This window comes from Pimephales promelas, chromosome 14 (assembly GCF_988280905.1).
Source record: "Pimephales promelas chromosome 14, fPimPro1.hap1.1, whole genome shotgun sequence".
Lineage (NCBI taxonomy): Eukaryota > Metazoa > Chordata > Actinopteri > Cypriniformes > Leuciscidae > Pimephales > Pimephales promelas.
Genome location: NC_142782.1, coordinates 262,465 through 283,969, shown reverse-complemented (window position 1 = coordinate 283,969; position 21,505 = coordinate 262,465). Strand labels below are relative to the sequence as shown.

The 21,505-nt window shown below is 41.9% G+C and overlaps 1 protein-coding gene and 1 pseudogene across 4 annotated transcripts in view; one reads left to right on the top strand and one right to left on the bottom strand.

Moving 5' to 3' along the window:
* The window catches only part of ift122 (intraflagellar transport 122 homolog (Chlamydomonas)), a 43,846-nt gene that overhangs the window by 9,569 nt on the left and 12,772 nt on the right, over positions 1–21,505 (bottom strand). For all 3 annotated transcript variants that reach the window (XM_039674579.2, XM_039674578.2, XM_039674577.2), the window contains exons 6-16: positions 18,036–18,102; positions 17,634–17,780; positions 7,991–8,066; positions 6,345–6,536; positions 5,621–5,759; positions 4,836–5,038; positions 3,357–3,494; positions 2,979–3,143; positions 2,435–2,632; positions 1,907–2,047; positions 1,769–1,822 (exon numbers count right to left, since the gene is read on the bottom strand). In XM_039674579.2, the coding sequence (XP_039530513.1) occupies positions 1,769–1,822; positions 1,907–2,047; positions 2,435–2,632; positions 2,979–3,143; positions 3,357–3,494; positions 4,836–5,038; positions 5,621–5,759; positions 6,345–6,536; positions 7,991–8,066; positions 17,634–17,780; positions 18,036–18,102 (1,520 nt within the window). The remainder of the gene's footprint in view (positions 1–1,768; positions 1,823–1,906; positions 2,048–2,434; positions 2,633–2,978; positions 3,144–3,356; positions 3,495–4,835; positions 5,039–5,620; positions 5,760–6,344; positions 6,537–7,990; positions 8,067–17,633; positions 17,781–18,035; positions 18,103–21,505) is intronic.
* LOC120481128 (uncharacterized) lies at positions 11,422–14,956 on the top strand (annotated as a pseudogene). Its single transcript, XR_016146432.1, has 5 exons — positions 11,422–11,551; positions 12,830–12,894; positions 13,082–13,317; positions 13,494–13,654; positions 13,742–14,956. The product of XR_016146432.1 is annotated as an uncharacterized LOC120481128 (transcript).

Below are 21,505 nucleotides of genomic sequence, written 5' to 3'. Positions count from 1 at the left end.
ATTTGGAACTATTTTTTCTTTGCGAAATGGAGCAAAAACAGGCCTAAAATTGTGTCTAAAATGTAAGTCACTTAATATGAACTACTTGTTTATTCAACTGTTGTATAAAATCAATATCACATTTGTAATCGTGCTGATGTTTGGAGAGAAAAAAAGGCACTCTTTGATATGATTTACTATATTAAATCACAAAAAAATATAAAAGTATTTTTTCCCATTATCTTGAATATTGAGGGGATTATAAATGGATTTTAATAGAGTAAATCACGCAGTGCAAAAGCACTAGCGAAGCTCTCTAGATCCGTTTCTGTAAAAGTGAGGGATATACTCGATAATGACAGATCACACACCATTAAAACAACAATCGCCATATTATCGCAGACTCTATCACGCAACCGCATGCCTCAAGCTGATTGGCTGATCCTGCAGCCAATGAGATTGCTGGCTCATCATTTAAATAGTGTGGTTCAGTGTTTCATTATTAGAGTTCTTGTGAACCCTCCACCTCCCCAGCTCCACCTCCCCAACTCCACCTCCCCAACTCCACCTCCCCAACTCCAACTCCACCTCCCCATCTCCACCTCCCCAACTCCACCTCCCCAACTCCACCTCCCCAGCTCCACCTCCCCAACTCCACCTCCCCAACTCCACCTCCCCAACTCCACCTCCCCAACTCCACCTCCCCATCTCCACCTCCCCAGCTCCACCTCCCAACTCCACCTCCCCAACTCCACCTCCCCAACTCCACCTCCCCAACTCCACCTCCCCAACTCCACCTCCCCATCTCCACCTCCCCAGCTCCACCTCCCCAACTCCACCTCCCCAACTCCACCTCCCCATCTCCACCTCCCCAGCTCCACCTCCCCATCTCCACCTCCCCATCTCCACCTCCCCAGCTCCACCTCCCCAACTCCACCTCCCCAACTCCACCTCCCCAACTCCACCTCCCCAACTCCACCTCCCCAACTCCACCTCCCCAGCTCCACCTCCCCATCTCCACCTCCCCAACTCCACCTCCCCAGCTCCACCTCCCCAACTCCACCTCCCCAGCTCCACCTCCCAACTCCACCTCCCCATCTCCACCTCCCCAACTCCACCTCCCCAGCTCCACCTCCCAACTCCACCTCCCCAACTCCACCTCCCCAACTCCACCTCCCCAACTCCACCTCCCCAACTCCACCTCCCCATCTCCACCTCCCCAGCTCCACCTCCCAACTCCACCTCCCCAGCTCCACCTCCCCAGCTCCACCTCCCAACTCCACCTCCCCAACTCCACCTCCCCAACTCCACCTCCCCAACTCCACCTCCCAACTCCACCTCCCAACTCCACCTCCCCAACTCCACCTCCCCAACTCCACCTCCCCAACTCCACCTCCCCAACTCCACCTCCCCATCTCCACCTCCCCAGCTCCACCTCCCAACTCCACCTCCCCAGCTCCACCTCCCCAGCTCCACCTCCCAACTCCACCTCCCCAACTCCACCTCCCAACTCCACCTCCCCAACTCCACCTCCCCAGCTCCACCTCCCAACTCCACCTCCCCAACTCCACCTCCCCAACTCCACCTCCCCAACTCCACCTCCCCATCTCCACCTCCCCAACTCCACCTCCCCAACTCCAACTCCACCTCCCCATCTCCACCTCCCCAACTCCACCTCCCCAACTCCACCTCCCCAACTCCAACTCCACCTCCCCATCTCCACCTCCCCATCTCCACCTCCCCAGCTCCACCTCCCCAACTACACCTCCCCAACTACACCAGGTCTTGCCTCGATGCTGCTGATGAGCTCCAGATAGCGCAGATCTCGAACCCTGATGAACGCCTGGAGAGAAACACAAACGGGAGATGTGAGGAAGCGTCCTGATCACCGCAGGAGTGTAGCAGTGCAGCGCTGGCTGGGACTCACTTTCTTGGCGGTGTGGAAGTCGAGTCCCTCGAGGGCCTCGGTGGCCAGATCCCTCCAGTCGCGGTCCGTCACCCCCAGACAGGCGATCTGATAGGCCTCCTGAAACATGCGGCGCTCCAGGTACTGGTACATCGGGGCCGACTGCACACACCACAGCATACATGCTTACTTTACACCAGGGTCATCTATTCACAGAAACTAGACGTTTAGATATTTGTTTTCCGGCAAAAATATCGAAACATTCTTAAATCAAGATCCATTTACTGGAGAAAGTCTTGTTTTCTGAAGAATTTATCGAAATCAAGCGTGTCTGTACTAAAAACATGACAAATATCTGTCAGTGCTGTCAGAAAAATAATCTCGTTTTCCTTTGAATTTGAAGTTTATTTTTCGGACCCCATTGGCAGATATTGGCCATTATATTTATGGTTATGTTATGGTTAGGGATTAACTCGTTCCAGAACCAATAGAACGCGTCGACCAGGAACCACATGTGTGTGTCTTCTGACATCACTTCCTGTGCCGCACCTGAGGCACCTCGACCGCAGCCATGGCGTACACGTGCAGGCAGAAGATCTTGGAGCCGTTGTAGCCCACGACGAAGCCCTGCAGCTTCTGCTGGTGTACGGGGAAACTGCTGGCCTTGATGTTCAGCTGCCCAGAGCCAGAGAAGCACAGCATGTCCTCACACTGGGTGTTCCACGCCACGCTGTTGGCATTGGGCTCCTGCACACACACACACACACACACACACACTCAGTCAGCTGACAGGCCAGATCACAAGGAAGGTAGAGTGTGTGACAGTGTGTGTGTAATGGTGACCTGGAAGAGCAGCTCTCTGGTGTGTGTGTGTGTGTGTGTGTGTGTGATGGTGACCTGGAAGAGCAGCTCTCTGGTGTGTGTGTGTGTGTGTGTGTGTGTGTGTGTGTGTGATGGTGACCTGGAAGAGCAGCTCTCTGGTGTGTGTGTGTGTGTGTGTGTGTGTGTGTGTGTGATGGTGACCTGGAAGAGCAGATCTCTGGTGTGTGTGTGTGTGTGTGTGTGTGTGTGTGTGTGTGTGTGTGATGGTGACCTGGAAGAGCAGCTCTCTGGTGTGTATGTCGTACACCAGGCATGTGTTGTGCTCGTCCACCACGGCCAGTTTGCTGCGAGACGAGCTCATGTCCAGACAGCGCACAGATGTGTTCTGCTTCAGCAGCGTGATGGAGAACGGGTTATCCACGAAGATCTGCAGGATCTGCACACACACACACACACAGTTTTCAAGAAAAGCTTCAATATACAGTGCATCTAGAAAGTGTCCATCACTTCACTTTTCCACATTTTGTTATTTAAAGCTTTATTCCAAAATGGATTAAATGCATTATTTTCTTTTTGTCAGGAAGAGTTCTTTAAACCCATAGAGTTCTGTGCAGAAGTGTATAAGCGAACATCATTGGTCTCAACATACGGCTCCGTTCTTCAGCCCCACCAGGAGCCCCTCTCGCCCCGCCGGCCCGCCGATCACTTTAATATAGCGGATCAGAGACTCCATCAGCCACTCCTTCTCCCTAACAGCCGTGAACGACAGACACTGCAGCCGCTTCTCCTACACACACACACACACACACACACACACAGAGAGAGAGAGAGAGAGAGAGAGAGAGAGAGAGAGAGAGAGAGAGAGAGAGACACACACACACACACACACACACACACACACACACACACAGAGAGACATACAGAGAGAGACACACAGGTTTTAAAATTAAACTTTTTCTCACTTTCTCCTTCATTTACATGTAAATGATATTCAGACAGCTCCTGTAATCACAACTACAAAATGACTGTGAATTAAATAAAATGCCACTTGCTGTTATTTATCTAAAAGAGAAAGAAGGCCGTCAAACACTCAATGTAACCGTGATTAACATGAGCGTGTGTGTGTGTGTGTGCGTGTGTGTGTGTGTGTGTGTGTGTGTTGACCAGGCTGCTTCATGTCACGAGAGAGCGGGTCATCTCCGAGTCTCAGTGTCAGTACAGTGGAGTGTTTGATCAGCTCTGATAATGTGTGTGACCGCGCTTCTTTCATATGAGATCATACACACTCGAGTGTGTGTTCACTCACAATCAGGCTTGAAATACAACCGTCAAGATAGATGCTTTCAGTCTTCAATGCAGAAAATCTCATTTTGGTAAAAACAATGCATTATTTTTTATTATAAAGTGTTCATAGTTGATGGTTGGATTTTTTATACACAATTTTTTTTGCTGTTTTTATTAAAATAGTTTTTTGCTGTGTTTATTGAACAAATTCTGAATGTGTTTTGCTCACAGGGCTTGTTGTGAGAGCAAATAAATAGACAAAACAAGAAGCCAAAACAGCTTGTCAACGTCAAAAACAGCAAAACTTTAACGGAAGACGACACTGCGAGACGTGTCTGTGTGGGACTAGCCTAATCTTGATTGGGGTCACATGACAGCGGGCTCCACAGATCTGCCTGTTCTGAAGGGAACCCTGAAAGCTCTCTCCGACAGTGTTGACTGCATTGCCAAATAGGGCAGAAGGCCAGAGCGGGGCCTGAGGAGGAGGAGGAGGAGGAGGAGGAGGAGGAGGAGGAGGAGGCCCTGTCCAGTGGAGCGGAGACGGCTCTGCGCTCGACGAAGCTCTTTAATATCGTCAACAAGGCAAATATATTATATTTAATATTGCTGAAGACCAGAAGCTAACGCTGTTATGAGCCAGCGTCTCTTTATAGCTCTCGCTGCGCCGTCACATGACGCCAAATCCATACAGGAATATCCTCTCACTTCTCTTGTTGATCTTCATGCAAATGTTCTTAAGCTTGAGGAAAAAACTGAAATCTCCATCATTCACCGGTGGATCTGATGTGGCATCACATGACTCGGCACATTCAGCAGGGTCACATGACATCACCAGTGTGTTTACCTGACAGAGAATGATGTGCTGTGAGCAGACGACCAGCAGGTTGCACTCGAAGCGTCTGCAGATCTTCTCTTTGACGCGGTAGTGCATGTCGTTGGAGTCGTCGGAGTGAAGCTCGTAGATCAGGATCTTCTCCGGGAGCTGGATGGCCAGTCGGCTGCGGTAGATGGCGATCTTCTTCACCAACTCACGGCATTTTATTCGCACTGGCAAAAATTCAAGAAAGCACAGATATGGATCACATTCAAGACTATCACAAGGAATTCTGGGACAGACCCCTCCACCCGCCCGGACGCGCTTCAGGATCTCGTGCTCACACGTGTTAGCCGGAGCAATCATCAGAGACTGAACACATTACATCACGCATTCAGAGAGTGGCTATTGAAATAAACACACACACACACACACACACACACATATAAAGAAAGCAAAGACATATATATTCCCCTTATTATGTCTCCTGAAGGTATATCGTCTGATTCCTACGCTGCCCTACAAAGCAAAAAGGCAGTAACTGCAGTTTTGGAAAAGCATTAATTATTACAATTTTAATGACATTCAAGGGATCCCTTGTTATGTGACAAAACATCTTATCTTAAATGCGTCTCGTTTTAGAGAAAAATGGTAGTCGTTTGTACAGTAACTGCAAAAAGCCCTAGCAAAAGTCATTTTTCTCAGTTCTGCACTCTGCGTAGTTACTGCCTTTTTGCTTTGTAGGGCAGTACGGTTATCTGTGTTTGAGAGTGGCATGTGTGAATGTGATGATGTCATGTGTGATGTCACGGCACCTTTCTGCTCGGTGATGAGGTGCTGCACGATGACGTCTGTCATGCTGTCCCTGTAGGCATAGCGGTCCTTGTATAAGCCATGAACCGTGCTGAAGATGAGCTGGAAGAAGGCGATGGTGCCGTCCTGACAGCCTAAAACCTGCGGCACACACAGACTCACGTCAGACACGTCTTCAGCTAATGCTCTATAAAATTTAGGGAAAAGCAGAGTTGTGATTTGTCGCTCGGGATGGTTTTCACACGACTAATAAACTCCCGTTCTCGCACATCTCAGTCTCTGATTGCATATGCACTGTAACATGTTACACCTCTAATCTACTATTAATATACTGCCTTAAATAGAGGCGAGAACAGCCGAGAAACGAACCACGTCTCACAAACACTGTCAAGAGAGTGTCATATTTCACCCACAATAATATATTTTGCATATGAAAATGTTTCTAGAAGCTTTAAAGCAGGGTTTCTCTAACTCTGGGGGAGTTGTCATTGTAAAATGAGCCTATTTCCAAAATAAGTGGAGTATCCCTTTAAGGTTTAGCATTGTTACATTATTTTATACAGTAAGTTATAGTGTTTAAACTGTAATGTGCTGATTGTGCTACAGTGAATTTACATCGATTCATATTATTTACACTTTGTATAAAGGAAATACTCCATCCTACAGTAACGAAGATAGTGAGAATCCCTAACGCGGACACGTTCCCGCCGCTAATGGACATCGCACCACGTAGTTGGAGTCGGGCTTGACGCGGCAGGTCCAGACCCAGGACTGCTGCTCCCCCACGGTGCCGAGCCGAACCCCGTCGCGGGTGTAGAGCGACGCCCGCCGGTCCGAGCCGCTCATCACCAGGTACTCGCCCTTCGAGAAGAAGCTCACGCAGCAGGGGTCAAAGGTCAGCGGCCGGTCCTTCCCTATCTGACACACAGCACAAACAGTAAAGCAATGACTAATGCCTGAGGGTCAGAAGAGCATGTAGAAAAATGCATTGCAGTGTGTGTGTGTGTGTGTGTGTGTATTGAAGCTCAGATGTTTGAATCCCGTCATCAGCGAGACTCTTTCCCCTGTAGACTGTTTAACGAGCTCTGAGAACAGCACAGTAATGAAGTGTGTGTGTGTGTGTGTGTGTGTGTTTAACGAGTGCTGTAATGAAGTGTGTGTGTGTGTGTGTGTGTTTAACGAGTGCTGTAATGAAGTGTGTGTTCAGACAGCACTGCAGGCCACAGCTTTACAGTCGCTTAACGAGCGCTGCATACTTTCCCTTAATCACTACACTTCCCATGAGCACCTGGGGCAGGACATGTGCGAAGCTGTGAAGATCACGATGTTTTCCAGGACGCTGATGTTCGGCTCCACATGATCTCTCCTGTTAAACCTGTTTATGGAGATCGTATGGAAAACTGCATATTTCTGCACGACTTTAACGTACTAGAGCGGACTCCATGTACAGCTCCGCCTCCGTCCAGAAGAGGGCGGAGCTTCAGAGACTCCGGCAGTAACAGCACAGGCGGATCTGACTGATCCAGGATCAGGAGTAACAGTAGCTTTAGCTCCGCCTCCGTCCAGAAGAGGGCGGTGCTTCAGAGACTCTGGCAGTAACAGCACAGGCGGATCTGACTGATCCAGGATCAGGAGTAACAGCAGCTTTAGCTCCGCCTCCGTCCAGAAGAGGGCGGTGCTTCAGAGACTCCGGCAGTAACAGCACAGGCGGATCTGACTGATCCAGGATCAGGAGTAACAGCAGCTTTAGCTCCGCCTTCCGGAGAGACTCAGGGAGAGCTTCTGAATGTTAGCGGAGACGTTTGTGTAGTTGTTGTGGAGTCACACTGATCATCTCATCATCATGATGAACTCTTCCTCAAGTGTCCACAGTTCCTGAGTCAGTGTTTATAAGACAGCGCTCACATGTTCTGCTCAATAGTGCTGACCTCAGAGCAGTTTCAGGCTCAGCTGGATCTTCTCCAGTGCGTTACAACTGGGCTCTGTTGGCGTCGCCCACCCAATGTCGCTAGTGTGTGTGTGTGTGTGTGTGTGTGTGAACGTGCAGAATAAGGCCTGGGGATATTATAATAACATCCTCTTCATACGCCATAATTGATTGATCTGATTGGCTTATTTTAGACATGATCTCAGAGAGCGAACAGAGTTACCAGGTTTCAATGTTTTGTGTGTCAGTAGAAGCGCCAGATTGCAGCACACACACACACACACACACACACACACACACACACACGGAGAGATATTTATGATATGTGCCGTGAGGTGAGCCGTGACTAATGATGATGTGTCCTGTATGCAAACCTCAGCTCCCCAGAACCCTCACTGACCCTCTCCTAGAGTGTGTGTGTCCAGTGTGACAGAGTAACACACACCTGTTTCCCACTGAGCTGGTAGAACGACAGCTTCTGTCCCCAGTCAGCCACTGCCAAGATATCGTTGTGTTCATCCCTGAAACACACACACACACACACGTGATGCATACTGTACTGTCAACCCGTCTGTGATTCAGGGAGATGTTGCAGTGGCTCCCCCTGGTGTCTCATCACACACAATGCATCGGCTCCTGCTCTCAGTTTCACACACACATCAACACAAGCCACGATGCATGATTAAATGCATCTACTCTTCTCTGAAAGGTTTGAGATGTTTACTACGATCATTTCCTATAAATCGGTTGCTTTGTTATGGAACAGGGATTAAAATTGCATGTAATTATGCATAATTTATAGTTATTACTACAGGTCACATTATGTAACACTGTAAAATAAAAGTTTCGGAAACAGTGTTGTTTCGTGAGGTTGTGTTTATTTTTTGATGTGTGAAAATTTGTTGAATTGTTTTCATTAGCCGGTTATCATTAGCTGGTTATCATTAGCCGGTTTTCATTAGCTGGTTATCATTAGCTGGTTATCATTAGCCGGTTTTCATTAGCTGGTTATCATTAGCTGGTTATCATTAGCTGGTTATCATTAGCCGGTTTTCATTAGCTGGTTATCATTAGCTGGTTATCATTAGCCGGTTTTCATTAGCTGGTTATCATTAGCTGGTTATCATTAGCTGGTTATCATTAGCCGGTTTTCATTAGCTGGTTATCATTAGCTGGTTATCATTAGCTGGTTTTCATTAGCTGGTTATCATTAGCTGGTTATCATTAGCCGGTTTTCATTAGCTGGTTATTATTAGCTGGTTATCATTAGCCGGTTTTCATTAGCTGGTTATCATTAGCCGGTTTTCATTAGCTGGTTATCATTAGCTGGTTTCCATTAGCCGGTTTTCATTGGCTGGTTATCATTAGCTGGTTTTCATTGGCTGGTTATCATTAGCTGGTTATCATTAGCTGGTTATCATTAGCCGGTTTTCATTAGCCGGTTATCATTAGCTGGTTTTCATTGGCTGGTTATCATTAGCTGGTTATCATTAGCTGGTTTCCATTAGCCGGTTTTCATTGGCTGGTTATCATTAGCTGGTTATTATTAGCTGGTTATCATTAGCCGGTTTTCATTAGCTGGTTATTATTAGCTGGTTATCATTAGCCGGTTTTCATTGGCTGGTTATCATTAGCTGGTTATTATTAGCTGGTTATCATTAGCCGGTTTTCATTAGCTGGTTATTATTAGCTGGTTATCATTAGCTGGTTTTCATTGGCTGGTTATCATTAGCTGGTTATCATTAGCCGGTTTTCATTGGCTGGTTATCATTAGCTGGTTATTATTAGCTGGTTATCATTAGCCGGTTTTCATTAGCTGGTTATTATTAGCTGGTTATCATTAGCCGGTTTTCATTAGCTGTTTTTTATTAGTCGGTTATCATTAGCCGGTTATCATTAGCCGGTTTTCATTGGCTGGTTATCATTAGCTGGTTATTATTAGCCGGTTTTCATTAGCCGGTTTTCATTGGCTGGTTATCATTAGCTGGTTATCATTAGCCGGTTTTCATTAGCTGTTTTTTATTAGTCGGTTATCATTAGCCGGTTTTCATTAGCTGGTTGTCATTAGCTGGTTATCATTAGCTGTTTATCATTGGCGGTTGCCTCCGCCTCATGGACCGCGGCCGGCTGGCGGCAAGCCGCTTTGAAATACAAGGATTTCAACACTCAAAATCGACCAGCCATGGCTGTTTTGCTCCAAGGGTTTAGGCTATAACAGATTCTTGACTCTTGATTCCATTATAAGGTTTAGGAAATGACATTTAAATTACTTAAATAGGCTAGTAATACAGGCTATGTAAAATATATTTAATTATTTTATGCTGGTAAAAATTGTTTACATTTCTTTGATTGATGCACATTTGACACACCAATAAACCATTTTTTTAATATAATTTATTCTAAAGGCAATTTAAAAAATATAAACATTGATGATGATGTTTATTTCAAACCCGCATTCTCGTTCTCACAAATCAACATTACAGGCTACATAAACAAAAGTGCATGGTTTGAAAAGGAGGTGGATGAAGCAATACTTATATAATTCCAAACCCCCTCCAACATTTATCATAACGTCATAAACATTTAGATTGTGAATGTTAATTCACTATTTTGTGAATAGCAAATGTATAGCTAAAACACATTAGTGAACTGTGAAGTACTGAATTGACAGTTTTGCTGTGTTCATGGATATTTTTTTTTTGGTGGGGTTAAAACGGGGGCTCGATGACACACTGGAGCCACTGAGCCCCTAACAATATGACTATCAGTTTGCCGCAGTTAGAACTTTTTTTTACGGTCTCTCTTTTACTGTCTACGTACGGTCTATGGTTAGACTTAGAAGTTAGAACCATAGGTTAGAACATGGCATGAAGTTACAAACTCGTGTACAGTAGGTGGCGGTATGCACGGATCCGACAATAATCAAGAGAAGAAGAAGAAGATTGCCGAAGTTACTACTAGCACAGCCCACAGTTTGCTAGCTAGCAAAGTCATCGACAGTCGTTTAAGTAAGTATATGTTTCCTTTTTGTGTAACGCAGTATTATGTTTCCATTGTTTTTATTTTGTCTTTTTAAAATATGCTAAGTTAGTCATCTTTGTTCTTGCAGTATGCTGCTAGTAGGGCTGCCAACTTTCTGATTTCGAAATAAGGAACGGGGGGATTCGGTAATGACCCTTGGAATTCATATAGCATATTATAATCACTTATTAAGCCTATATTAATTTATAGAATAGCAAAGTATGCCTAATCAATGACTGTACCACATATTATAGATATATGAAGGCTGTCATGATCATTTTGCCAACAATGAACCCGATCAGCATGGCCATCTGTTTTCTCCTAAAATAAAATCTCAAGGGTTTATTTCTTGTAAGTGTAGAAATAGGACAAAAGTATTTTAATTTTCCTATATTATACTGTAGTGTAATGTTGATTAAAATATACTTTTGAAATATTCCTTTCATTTATATAGTAGCCTATAGGCTATATGGATTTTACGTCATAGGAATAAATAATTATATAAATCATTATTACATTATAATAATAATTGTTTGGCATCCGAAAACACCATTTATTATGTAATGTAGACTGAGACTCACAACTAAAAAGATGTTTGAGCCCTCTTTATTGTCCTAGTACAAATCAATGCTTTATCTTTGTTTAACGAGCAGTTCATGGGTTGAAGCTCTTAATTTTGATATGATCTGATGCATTTAACCTAAAAATGTGTAAAAAAAAAAAAAAAAAAAAAAAAATCTTGCGGGGGAGCAGTCAGTAAAACATAAGATTATCTTTCTGTCTGAGTGAGACTGGAAAACCCGTAGTGGACGAAATCGGAGTGATAACAGAAGGCTTAGAGTGCAGAGAGTAATGTGGTCTGACTCCAGTCCTGGTTTTGCGTCCGTTAGAAGCTCAAGCTCGCAGGCAAGATCGCTCTAGATTAGAGGATATTTTAACTAATTTGCGGTAAAACTAGTCGATCACGAGTGGACTGGCTCAACTGGTGAGGTCTTCATTCATAGTCTGTCTGAGATATATTAGAAGATGTGTCTGTCATGGATTTGCACTGAACTGATTCTCAAAAATACGGAACAAAGTGCGTTCCGTATCAGTTCAATACGGAACAAGACTTTTATGTGACAAATACGGAACGATTCCGTATTATACGGAACGGTTTGCAACCCTAACTGCTAGTCCTGTTGCTAGAGTGGCTAACGTTAGCACGTTTTAGCTAACACATGCTGTTTTGCCTTTGTTAGGACACACTGAGGTTAAGCAATGCTGCTAGTAACGTTACATGTAGAAATGTAATAATTAGCTTCTTACAGTAGTTAGCCAAAGCTTTACATAACTTGTATAATAATATATTATAATGTGTATAGGTTGTGTAAATTATTTTGTTTGTCCGAACAAGTATGCTGCTAGTTTATGAAGGTAGATTTGTGTCTTTATTATTCAATCAAAAAAAATATTTTCAATTAAAAAAACCTTCACTTCAATGAAAAAAAAACTTTTCAATCAAAGAAAAAATGTATTTGAATCCAAAAATATATTTGAGACTAAAAAAAATACATTTGAACACTGCTTTTCTTTGATTGAAAATGTTTTCTTTGATAGAAGTCCATTTTTTTTTTTGTTTAAAGCAACCTTTTTAATTAAAGTAACATTGTTTTTGATTGGACCATATAATGGGTAGGACATTTGTGTCTTTATCATTCAATCAAAAAAGAAGTTGCTTCAAACAAACAAACAACAGAATCAATACAAAAGTCACTTCAATGAAAAGATAAACATTTTCAAATATAGAAAATCATTTTTGAATGCAAATAAAATATTTGAGACTCCACAAATTGCATTTGAACACCTTTTGTTTTAATTGAAAATGTTCTCTTTGATTGAAGTAATCTTTTTTGTGTTTGGGCCATACATGGGTAGGACATTTGTGTCTTAATCATTCAATTCCAAAAAAGTTGTTTCAATCAAAAAAAAAAAAATTTTCAATCAAAGAAAAAACTGTTCAAAAGCAAAAAAAAAAAAAATTGAAGAAAATTTTTTTATTTGAAGTGAAAAAAATGTAGAATTTCAAATTGTTTTGATTGAATCCTTTTTTTTTTTTTTGAAGTGCAAAAAGAGTTGAAGTTCAATTTTTTTTGTTGATTGAATCATTTTGACACAAACGTTCCGCAGTGGGCGGGTGGTTCTCTGTTGGTCAGACATGTTTGATTGACAAGTTGAGAATATGCACTCTTTCTTAAATTTAACTTTTTTGTGTGTGATGTAGGTCCAGAATTACCATATGCCTTTCATTTTGAAGCGTCAGATGACAGTGGCTCACTTCAAGAGCAGGTGAAGCAATATGGGATAATGTTGAAGACGTTTGCTCACACTGGGCAATCACGTACAACTTAAGCGTTGGTTGTTGGTTTAATTCCCAACGGGGCCCATCTGTACATGTAGTAGACCTAGATATAACTGTCATAGTTTAGTAGTTGAGGGACCCGGACTGACTACTTTATTCTTTTATTCTGGGAAGCCCTGTAGGTGCAGGTCAGACCCCAATGCTGCGACGTCTTGGAGAGTTTGGTGATGTTGTGCGTAGCATGGACAACAAAATTGACCCTACGCTGCAACATTTTGAGTGCTAATGTGTCTGTTGGAGAGTTATCCCTGCCAGGGGATCTGTTACTCCCCCTAGACACCCAGGAAGGCAGACAACAGTATGAGGCAGGATAAAGAGCTCCAGGAACAATTTGTAAGTGTTCTGATTTCGTTTATAATGCCATAGTAAAAAAAAAAAAGTTTCTTTTTTCCTTTCTAAAAAGTAAAATTAAGATTGTACACTGCATATTCTACAGTCTGAATCCACACCCTGTTACATTTTAAATTTATGAGAAGCTTCAGATAAATGTAATTTGTTACATTTTTTTTTGTTTTTGTATTTTCAGCTTTGGTTTTTTGACAATCAAATGTGAGAGGGACCTAAAGACAACCGTGTGTCGAATGCTTCAGAGTATCTTCTCTAATCACCTTTCCATCAATATAACCTGGTCTGGTGTAGGGGATAAAGCATGTTTTAGAGACATGTTCCTGAAGACCATTGTTCAAAGTAAGTTGGATATTTTTTTTTATATTTAAGTAGATGTGTATGACTTTATGCCTTTCAAATGGAATGACAGATCTTTATTTTCTACAGGAGTCATCCGGAAGAACCCGGCGACCCAGGATGCCACTGATGAGGCGATCCAGGTTAACGTTACACATCACCTGAAAGGAGCATCTGACCGTACAGGTGGAAAAAGGCACCGCTCAGCCGACCCCTTAAACCTAGGCTGACTACTGACACCCCAGCATCACTTGACAACTGAAACCCTTTTTTATCCTGCAGACAGTAACTTCAAGACATCTAAAAAAGGCTTGTTACACTGCTTAACTCTTCTATTTAAATATAGCTTGTAAATCCTAGATTATACATCTAATACTTGATTTCTGCACATTATCTGGTATCAAATATTCCACTTGCCGTGACTTTAGTATTGGCTTATTTCATTCCGTCAGTGCTTAACGATTCTACATGCTCTATGAACCCTGCTGACGTATGTCCGAAAGAATCTCAGCCAGCTTCTTTACTTCCACAAGCGCATTCTGCAGGCAAAGTATACAGCGGCATAACTTTAATAAAATTCATTTTCCTTCACTTTTCACTTCCTCACAGTGTTATTGACACTCACGTTAACCGCAAGAATTTTTTGTAAACAGTGAGTGTAACTTGCCACTATCTCCACCTAATGCAAAACCGGCTTCTGACGCCGCACCGGATGTAACTGGGCGTCCTGAGACAAACCCGGAAGCGATCGTGCATAGAGCCTATTATAGTTTGCAAATCCTGTTTCATGCCTGATATTTGATTTTGCACATTAACTAGTACCAAAAATTCTACTTTCATCCTATCAGTGTGCTTAACTGTTATTCTATTAAAAATAGCTTGGAAAACTATTTCATACCTCTAATACTTGGTACATTACCTGGTACCAAATATTCTACTTTATTCTGTCACAGTGCTTAACTGTTATTCTATTGTTAAATATAGCTTGTAAGTCCTTGTGCCACAGGTCAGCATTGCAGTTATAATGGTATATTCTCAAATTATTTAGTGTCCTTCACTTTCTTTGGTACCAAATATTCTCATTACTTGTGTTTCCTGGTAATTATTTTCATCCCAGAGCTGACCTCTTTATGTTATTAGCAAGTATTGTAAGTGTTATACAGTGTTCTATATATATAAATAGTGTTTTTTAACCAAAAATGTATTGGAAAGCTGCGTATTTGTATTTTTCTGTTATATTTCAGTGATCTGACATGTTGTTTAATGACAGTTACTGTACTTTCAAATGTGGAAATAAAATGTAAATTGGAAATTTGTCTGGTTTGAGCAATCATTAGTCTTGATAAACTGCATGCTATACATATTTAAATAAATATAGTGCAATAAGCGGCGGGCAGGTCGCTCGAAAAAAGCGTTTGCCTCCGACGGGCCGCTGAAGGCTGGCCGGCCGCGGAACGAAGGCGGCCCGCCGACTCATTGCTATCTGGGTAAGTAGTTTTTTTTTCAGAAATTGTACTTTTTTGAGCAAGTTTAAAATTGTGTAATTTTACTTTTACTTGAGTACATTTTAAGTGATGTATCGGTACTTTTTCTCCGCTATTTTCCTTCTGTTTGTCGTTACTCGTTACATGCTTGTTTTAATTTTATTTTTATCCATCAACCTGATTGGATCGAGTCATCGGTCTCGTGACTGTCATCAATTCAAATTAAGCATTCCTGCTGTTACTCGTGACTGCTGTGGAAGTCCATTCATCGCGCATCAATTCAACCCAGATATCAGCGTCTTCCTCTAATATGCTAAGGTACATTTCTGCTTAATATGATATTTATGTTCATAATGCGGTGAATTCCCGCTCCCATTTACTTCACAATCACATTATAGAGAGACGCGTCATGCCGCCAGATTCAGAATCAGTGCACATGTCGTTAACTTGAACTGCATTTCTTAATAAGAAATTAGGACAGCTCGTTAATAAACAACGTTTTTTTTCGATTGATTGATCATTATACGATCCGTCTTCATTTGGCAAGTGCACTTGCGCAAAAACATTTTTTATGGTGAACTTTTTTTTTTTTTTTTTGGATGCTGCTGATAAAACAGCTTCGCGAGACTTCAGAGACAAAGTGTGTTTGTTTGTTTCTTTTGTAAAAGTTTCCTGGATATAACTTCCCTATTTAATGCACAATTTTCCTTACAAATCAGCATTGCAATGTGAATAAATGTAGCCGTGTAAAATGTAAGGGATGATGCCACCCTTCTAGAACGATGTGCATTTACGTTTAAATTGCAACATATTTAATAGCATTGTGTAATTAGTGTTCGCTCACTATCTTAGCCTTTTTCAGTGCATTAGTTGAGGTAATCTGATAATATTAATGATTCTCATTTATCAAAACACTAACATTGGTACCGTTTTGGAGAGAAATTGGGTATTTTTTTTATTTTATTTAACCCATCTCTTGGTGTGTGATGCTGAACTATTATGAGTTTCTAAAGGTTTTTGAATTCTTTGCACAGTTATGAATATTGATATTTTATGTGCAACAATAACATGCTCATGCCCAGTGGTTTTTCGCCTAATTTTAAATGCTTTTCCCCCCAAATAATATGATTTAAATGGTGATGAGTGTACTGATTTGATGCATTTTAAAAAGATGGATGATATTCTTCAATCTTCCTTACAAAGAACAAAATATAATGTGAATTACAGTATGTGCATTTTTTTAAATTTATAAATTATAGTGCACAGTGTTTATTATAAGGGGTAGAATCCGCACCTCACTACTCACTACTCTTGAGTACTTTTAAATAAGCTACTTTTTTACTCTTACTCAAGTAGTTTTTTGGACAAGTACTTTTTACTCTACTCAAACTACATTTTTTGGAATGTAATGGTACTTTTACTTTAGTATGTTTTTTCAGTACTCTTTCAACCACTGACTGGTTCTCATTAGCCAGTTTTCATTAGCCGGTTATCATTAGCTGGTTGTCATTAGCTGGTTATCATTAGCTGGTTGTCATTAGCTGGTTGTCATTAGCTGGTTGTCATTAGCTAGTAAAAATTTGCTGGTTTTCATTAGCTGGTTATCATTAGCTGGTTACCCATAGTTGGTTATCATTAGTTGGTTATCATTAGTTGGTTATCATTAGCTGGTTATCATTAGCTGGTTTTCATTAGCTGGTTTTCATTAACTGGTTATCATTAGCCGGTTATCATTAGCTGGTTATCATTAGCTGGTTATCATTAGCCGGTTTTCATTAGCCGGTTATCATTAGCTGGTTATCATTAGCTGGTTTTCATTAACTGGTTCTCATTAGCCGGTTTTCATTAGCTGGTTTTCATTAACTGGTTCTCATTAGCCGGTTTTCATTAGCCGGTTATCATTAGCTGGTTATCATTAGCTGGTTATCATTAGCCGGTTTTCATTAGCTGGTTATCATTAGCCGGTTTTCATTAGCTGGTTTTCATTAACTGGTTCTCATTAGCTGGTTATCATTAGCCGGTTTTCATTAGCTGGTTATCATTAGCCGGTTTTCATTAGCTGGTTTTCATTAACTGGTTCTCATTAGCTGGTTATCATTAGCTGGTTATCATTAGCCGGTTTTCATTAGCCGGTTATCATTAGCTGGTTATCATTAGCTGGTTATCATTAGCTGGTTATCATTAGCCGGTTTTCATTAGCTGGTTATCATTAGCCGGTTTTCATTAGCTGGGTATCATTAGCTGGTTCTCATTAGCCGGTTTTCATTAGCCGGTTATTATTAGCTGGTTATCATTAGCTGGTTATCATTAGCCGGTTTTCATTAGCTGGGTATCATTAGCTGGTTCTCATTAGCCGGTTTTCATTAGCCGGTTATTATTAGCTGGTTATCATTAGCTGGTTATCATTAGCCGGTTTTCATTAGCCGGTTATCATTAGCCGGTTTTCATTAGCTGGTTATCATTAGCCGGTTTTCATTAGCTGGTTATCTTGATCTTACTTGGACGGGTTCCAGGCGATGGACCAGATGGGCGATGACGAGCCGCCCGGACGCTCGATCTTCACCTTCTCTTCTCCGCTCTTGTTTCTGATGCTCACGACACCGTTCATCATTCCCAGAGCCAAGTACTGGCCGTCGTTCGTCCAGCTGAGATCAGACACACACACACACACACACACACATTCACTTACTACCATCCTGTAAACGCTGCGTGTGTCAGCAACTAAATGAATAACACATCATACAATTAATAATTAGCTATAAGACATCTAAGGTTCATACAAGACAAAATTGGATTTTTAAACGCATGCGTTAAACGTTTCTCTGAATAAGACGATGTCTATTTGCAGTGCGGCCCAGTGAAGGACATCATCAGGGTCATGTCTGCATGTCATTACTCACCCACAACATGTGATCTTACTGCTCACTTTGTGTTTGGAGACGGACTTCTGCTCTGGAGACCACAGACCTGCGACCACACACACACACGCACACACACACACACGTCAACACAGCTGAAGAGCTTCAGAACCTGCAGTTCATGAACACTTTCTCCATTCTGTCCACTGATGTAGTCACTGTCGCCCTTCGCTCGGTTTGAAAGTGCAGTCTGTAAGATTCACAGCTAGTGGTGGACTTCGGTACTGCAGCCCAAATTCAAAATATCTCAGATCGTTGTTTGCCCGCCTCCTCAGACTCGATGCTAACGCGGGGCGTCGCAATTGACAGTGAAAGCTGAGGAGACTTACACTGCAAGTTGATGAGTAGATTTATCTGTGTTTTATAGAGCTTCTCAGATGGAGACCAAGGCTTTTCAGGTCGGGGAGAATCAGAAATCTCTGATCCAGTTTGTTTGCTCTTAAAAAATATGTTGCACCTTTAATATTCAGTGACTGAATTCATATTCAGGCATAAAAAAAAAAAGTTTGGTTCCGGTTGGTTGTCAGTTGAGGTCATGGGTCGGTAGGGAATTTTTTTTTTTTTTTTTCTCCAGTGGCAGCAAGGGATGGGTAGGAAATTATTGGTTTTGTTTCCGCAGTATTTTAAATTTTGATATTTTTTGGTCAAACCTAAAAATATCAAAATTGAAACTACTGTGGAAACAAAGACACCTACATCTTGGATGCCCTTGAGGTAAGATAAAACATATCAAAAATTAATTTCAAAGTGAACTATCCCCTTAAGCCTTTTCACGTGCTTGTCCTCCAGACAAGTAAATCTGTCAATCACTTGTCTGAGTAAAAAAGTTGCTTGTCCGGATTTTTAGGGCCCAAGCCCTGAAAGGGCGAAGGCCCTATTGTTTTCCTAAGGATTATTTATTATTATTATTTTGTAACCTTTTGGGCATTTTTGGGGCCCTTAACGTGCTCGAAAACTCTTGAAACTTTGCACATGGGTCAGAACCCGCGGCCATCAGAGCCGGCCTGAAGCTTGTACCCGGGCGTGGCAGGGCGGCTCGTCAGCGCCCCCTGGAACGGGGTACGAACACTTGGTCCATAACTCAAACACGTTTGTATGTAATAATATGAAACTCTGTGCACATGTTGATCTCATAGTTTCATCTATACCTCGCGCTTTTACTTTTTACCCCAGCCCAACAGGAAGTCGGCTATTGAGGTTTGTTTGTAAAACGCTCGCAATGGAATGTTAAATACTCCTCCTAGAGCTTTGATCCAAATTCGACAAAACTCGGTCAGCATGAAGTCAAGACATTGAGGATGAAAGTTTGCGAGGGGATTTTTGATATCTCGAACGGTTTGGCCGTGGCGAGGAAACGAAATCATGGCGAGAAACGTGAACCAGGAAGTGTGTTATAACTTCAGCATACATTAACTGATCTTGATGAAACTTCAGCAGTGTGTTCGCTGTAAGAGGACGATCACATGGATGTGACTATTGTGAGTCAAAGTTATAGCGCCACCAACTGGCAGCAGGAAGTGTGTCACTTTCAAAATGCTTTGATATCACCCTTTTATTTTTACCCGATTTGCTTCAAACGTCATCTGTATAATGTAAACATACGGCAGATGTAGACCTGTGAATGGATTCTTGATATCTTTGAAACTGTTGCCGTGGCGACGCATCAAACGTTACCATTCTTTTAGGATGCTTTTGAGACCCTTAGCATGCTTGAAATTGCATGAAACTCGACAGACACATCACATTTATTAGCCAGTAGACACGTGCAAAGTTTCAGAAACGGGCGTGGTGAGGGCTCAGTAGCGCCACCTTTTGACAAAAGTGGGGTTGTTAGTTTTATCTACAGTTACAAAAATCGGTATGTATATTGTACTCCTCGAGCCGGACAACTTTCTAATTGACACTCATTAGCTAGGACCCACAGAAAGTCAGATATGTTTGTTTGAATGTGGTCTTGCTCAATCTGAGCCTGCTGTCTTTGCCTGTCTGTGAATGTGTGTGTGTTTGTAGGGGGAGGGGTATTAACCATTTCACTCCTGTGTGTATGGCCTGCATAAAAAATAAATGCCTTAAGCCTGGTATTTTTTTAAATAAGTTTTTTATTTTTTTATAAGTAAAGGCATATAACCAGTTTAATTGTAGTGCATTAATAGTTTTATATAATTAGTTTATTAATTAAATTAACTTGGTCCATAAACTTGATCTAAAAATTTGGTCCATAAATCAAACACACTTGCATGTAATAATATGACTTGAGTGTTAATCACATCATGTTTTCAGTTTGAATATAAAATATATAAATTATGTAAAAAAAAATAAAGTTGATCCAGCTGGAGCGCAGGCTGAGAATAGCGCTGTCATGACTGGATCAGAGATCATCAGTCATGCCTTCTCATACCTTACGCGCACACCACGCCCACTTACATCAGATCACATCAACATGTCAGCCGGAGGGATAACGAGGGTCGTCGTCGCTTTTGGATTCAAGAATTTCTTACAACAAGATGGCAAAAGAACAGCGCTTTGCAAGACATGCAACGTTAAGATCGCGGACAGTCAGATGACAACCTCCAATTTCGTTCGTCATTTGAAGAGCCATATTCTGCCCAGTAAGTGCTTGTCAATTTGTTAATGTTATCTGGTTAGCTCGTTCGTAGTTAGCTAGCTAATGTAAGTTAAAGGAGAACTCCGGCGCAAAATTACACATTGTTACCTAGTCAACCGTTATCTGAGATTTGTTTTCATGACTGCCGAATGTAAATAGCCTAGTTTTATCTATAAAAACAGTTTAGCCTATAAGTGACGTCCGACATTCTGCATATTGTGTTATTTTGTTAAGCCCCACTAAAGGCATAAAAAACTGTAAAGCACAATCAAGTTTTCACACTATATTCCAAGACTTCTAAAGTCATTCAATAGCTTAATGTGTGGTAAAATTAATATTTTAGTCTCTAAGTTAAAGTTAACGGAAAGTCATCTCGCCTCAGTCATTCTCCATGCATCAGCATTAGCGCGTCGCGTTCGGTTGCGACAGTAACACGACGACACTCTCTTCAAGATCAATGTTCCCAATATTATACTTTATTTGTAGATAAGGCATAAAGGTCTATGATTTGCATAAAATGACTATCTTGCTGGAGTGGAGTTTATTGCCCTTTAGAATACACTAAGCATTAGTGCTGCACGATTAATTATATCGCAGTCGTAATAGCGATCTCAAACCTATGCAATTATATAACGCAAAATGCCGCGATTTTAAATGAAATAAACAAAGTAGGGCTATTAGCGCAGCATCTCTTCTTTTTTGTCATCCTTTGACTAGTGTTACAAGATCCCCCTCTTATTGGTTCAAATGCCTTTTCGCATTTTGCACGACAAGAAGTGAAAAGCTGCCTGTGAGTGCCCTAGATTAGAATAGATGAGACTCGCATAATGCGCATGCACTGACCGTG